Source organism: Saccopteryx leptura, chromosome 1 (genome assembly GCF_036850995.1).
Source record: "Saccopteryx leptura isolate mSacLep1 chromosome 1, mSacLep1_pri_phased_curated, whole genome shotgun sequence".
NCBI lineage: Eukaryota > Metazoa > Chordata > Mammalia > Chiroptera > Emballonuridae > Saccopteryx > Saccopteryx leptura.
The window spans coordinates 10,927,836-10,931,509 of NC_089503.1; the positions used below are offsets into that span (position 1 = coordinate 10,927,836).

The 3,674-nt window shown below is 45.7% G+C and overlaps 1 protein-coding gene across 1 annotated transcript; it reads right to left on the bottom strand.

The window, feature by feature from the left end:
• Window positions 1-350: 350 nt before the first annotated feature.
• LOC136388552 (mammaglobin-A-like) lies at window positions 351-2,629 on the bottom strand. Its single transcript, XM_066360373.1, has 3 exons — window positions 2,558-2,629; window positions 2,004-2,203; window positions 351-483 (listed from the first exon to the last, which is right to left on the bottom strand). The coding sequence occupies exons 1-3, from the start codon at window positions 2,610-2,612 to the stop codon at window positions 445-447; spliced, it is 294 nt and encodes a 97-aa protein (XP_066216470.1). The 5' UTR covers window positions 2,613-2,629; the 3' UTR covers window positions 351-444.
• Window positions 2,630-3,674: the final 1,045 nt, after the last annotated feature.

A 3,674-nucleotide genomic window follows, 5' to 3' on the forward strand; every position in this document is an offset into this window, starting at 1 on the left:
CTGAAGAGCAACACGTGTGTCATTGAGTCTCTCTAAAACTCTCATGCCTGACCTGTGGTGGCACAGTGGGATAAAGCGTCGACCTGGAACACTGAGGTTGCCGGTTCGAAACCTTGGGCTTGCCTGGTCAAGGCACATATGGGAGTTGATGCTTCCTTCTCCTCCTCCTCTCTCTCTCTCTCTCTGTCTCTCACCCCTCCTCTCTTAAAAAAATCAATAAATAAAAATAAATAAATAAATAGAACCTCCGTGTTAGTCAGTCACCAAGGAAGAACGTTAGGTTTGCAGATGCTTTATTGAAGAGAAAATGTAGGTGAGGTTTCAACAATTGTCTTGCAATCTGTAGATCAAAAGACAGAAAAGGGTGCTAAGTCGTGGTTTCTACTCATCGTCTGTCGGTTTCTGATCATCCCCTGTAGTCTGAGCCAAAAGTCTGGTGCAAAGTTAATACGCCTTACACCAAACACTCTTGTACATTGCATCCTGGAAAACAAAGACAGAGTCATCACTTATATTTTATTGTTCTTACAAAAGACAATCCTGCAAAACAAACGTGTTCTCTATTGTTTCCCTGGATTGGTCCACACCAGCGGCAGAGAGCTGGTGCTGGAAGTACCGTTGGAATTCTCTGCTGTGTCCTCCCGCTCAGGAGACCTCTGCTGAGACCAGAGGGGCCGGTGCTTCTAGCAATTTCTTAAGCGGGGATCCCTTTGCTGATTTTCTCTGCATGTTTCTTTTTCTTCAAGAACTCAATAAATACTCTGTGTTGTCAGTTTTCACGTCCTCAGCCCAAATTCAGGCAATGCACAATGTGAGTTTCTGCATGGCCTGCATGTTAGAACTTGGGCTAATGGACGGATGACGGCACCCTATCCTTTTGAGACTACAAGACTTTGGACATGCTCACTCTTATGGACTTGTCTGGTCTAGAGGTTTTATTAAAGTTCCCTTATCTTTACTTGAGAGGTTGTAACTTTTTAAAAATTTTAATCATGGGAAATATGCATAACATAAATATCATCCTTGTCTGTATTTGAGTGTATATTTTAGTCGTGTTAAGAACATTCACTCTCCAGAGCAACCAATCTCTAGGACCTTCTCATCTGCTAACATGCAACTCTAGTCCCTTAACATCTCCCCTTTCCTCACACCCTCCACTGCAAACTATTTTCATCCTCGTTTTCTAGAGATTTTTTAGTCTATGAAATGCAATACCTGTCCTTTGTGACTTCCTTTTTTAATCATAGTTCTTCAAGTTTCATCTGTGTTGTCAGAAACCCCTGAGTGATGGACACTTATCTCTGTGCTGTGGCAATATTGCCAAATAGTTACCCGGGGACGTTGTGAATGGAACATTAGGGTAGGGAATGACTGCTGGAAATAACTACACAGTCTCTGTTATAAACAGCAGGAACAGCTCATTGTTTAACTACTGATTTGGTTTTCATCAGTGACATCACCCGTAGCCGACTCACAACCATGGTTTCCACTTCTCACTCTCAGAACTGTAATTAATGCTCAATAAATCAAATCTCTTACACTAGCAATCTTCTGTTCCTTACAGTGCATTGAAGATTGTGTTAATAAGATGTAAAAAATCATGCTCAATTGTACTTTTCCAGAATCTTTTGAAAGTTCTTTAACATGTTCTACTTGTTTTGATGAACAAGAAGAATTCTTTTGCTCATCACTCTTATGAGTGAGGGTCCTCTTGAGACTCGGTGTCTTCAGCTGAGGGGAAGGTAATCCTTTGCCCAAACACCCTTTTCCCTCTCGCCCTTTCCAGTAATCACTCAATAGAGATTCCACAAAGTGCACAGGCTCCCCAACACCAGCTAGGTTGGCTTACTTGGTGTCGAAGTATTTACACTCACCAACAATTAAATCCACTGGAATAAAGTAAAGCATGAGCAGCACTTTCTTAGAAAAAATTAATAACTAACTTTGAGCCTGCCTGTTATTGTCTAGTGGTTTAAAAGCAGTTAAGAAGAAACCAAACTTACCACCATCACTTGGACATTTGTCAGAGTTTCTTCACTCTGTTGGAGAAAGCACTGCTTTACTTGAATTATGTCCTCTTCTGTTTCTGCATCCGGTATGAACTCTCTCAAATTTTCTATGAATTGTTCCGCGCTCACTTCAAGGTCAATTGCCTGACTGATCACCTGGTTCACAAGTGTGCATCCGGAACCTGGGGTGGATTCTGCAAAAGCTGCTCAGTCACAGAGGCATGAACTCCTTGTTGGGCAGCCCTGATGCTTGTCCTTCTCCCACATCCCAGCTACACGTCCATTCAGAAAGATGACGGGGAATGGTCTGAGTCCTCGGACAGTAACTCAGGATCTGGGTATTCCTTAAGCCTTCACACACTGCTTCCTTGACACACACACACACACACACACAAACACACACACAAACACACACACACACACACACACACACACACACACACACACACACGAGAAGTGAGACACCCTGTCCTGGGGTGAGGGGAGCAGAGATCTCCCACAGCGGCCCTGACAACAAGCCCCCCGAGCCCCGCCCCGTGCGGACTCACCTGCGTAGCAGTAAAAGGGGAGGGCAGCGAGCACGAGGACTGGGAGCAGCTTCATGGTCCTGGCAGCGGCTCTGGCTGGTCACTGCGGTGTGGCAGGAAAGAAGGATCTCACTTTGGAGGTGAGCACCCAGAACTCCTCCTTTTATTCTCCAGGAGGCCACCTTGACTCCTCCCATGGATGAAGGAACAAGTCACCGGACACATCTGGCACTGGGCCAGGAAAGGACCGTGGAAATCCACCAGAACCCACCAGCCTTTGCTCTTTGTTTAGAAACCAAGGAGGCAGAACTATAAGAACCCTGAATATTTTTGAATTGTAGCAATGGCCATGTCAGTAGATGAAATGGATGTAGAAGTGCTTGCTAAACAATAAAGAAATGACAACACTGTGACCTGTGTGTCGTCCTGCTGTGTTATTACTGTTATCTTTCTCATCCCTCCACCTCCTCCATCCCCGCCCGTTAACGCTCCCTCCCCCCTCCTCCCTGCCCTCCTCCCTCCTCCCCACCCCTGCTTCTCCTCTTCTTCTCTTCTGCTTCTTCATCAAGGTACAAAAAGCTCCAAATCTGTTTCTGTTCCCCTGACTCACCACACACCTGGGCCGGGTGCTGGATCCTAAAATGCCAAGAACAATATTGATTTGGGAAGAGGCTAGAAATGCAGAAAGGGCTGTGATCTCAGGTGTGTGCCTTCTCCCAGGTGACACTGTTGGCAGTCTTCAATCCTAAGGCGAGTGCGAGACCACCGTAACAGAAGGGAAGACTGTCTCATTGAACGGGACTCAGTGAGGACCTGCCTAGAGCCCAGAGTATGGCCCTGCCTGCCCTGCTGTCTGCTGGGACACGGGACCCTTCACAGGTTCTTCCTCAGCAAAATGCTCCCATGTCACGTGCAACAATGGGGTGCTTCTTTACTTCCGTGTTTTCTCCAGAACCCGTGGTGACCATTCTCAGGTATCAGAGAATTACACCTTGTCTCACACAAAGGACTTATTTAAAAGCATGCATTCCCAAGCAGAAATGGAAAAATCTAGAGGTTTGAATGCCTGTTTTACTGGTCATGTTTTCTCTCCCCAGTATGCACTTTGACTCACATCTGAATCCTCAGCTTGGTACCA

Excerpts from the sequence above, each read along its gene's own strand:
- LOC136388552 (XM_066360373.1), bottom strand. The coding sequence starts at position 2,612 with ATGAAGCTGCTCCCAGTCCTCGTGCTCGCTGCCCTCCCCTTTTACTGC. Across the intron at positions 2,204-2,557 it reads CCCCTTTTACTGCTACGCAG|AATCCACCCCAGGTTCCGGA; the intron begins GTGAGTCCGCAC and ends CAGCTTTTGCAG. Across the intron at positions 484-2,003 it reads CAAATGTCCAAGTGATGGTG|GATGCAATGTACAAGAGTGT; the intron begins GTAAGTTTGGTT and ends TTTGTTTTCCAG.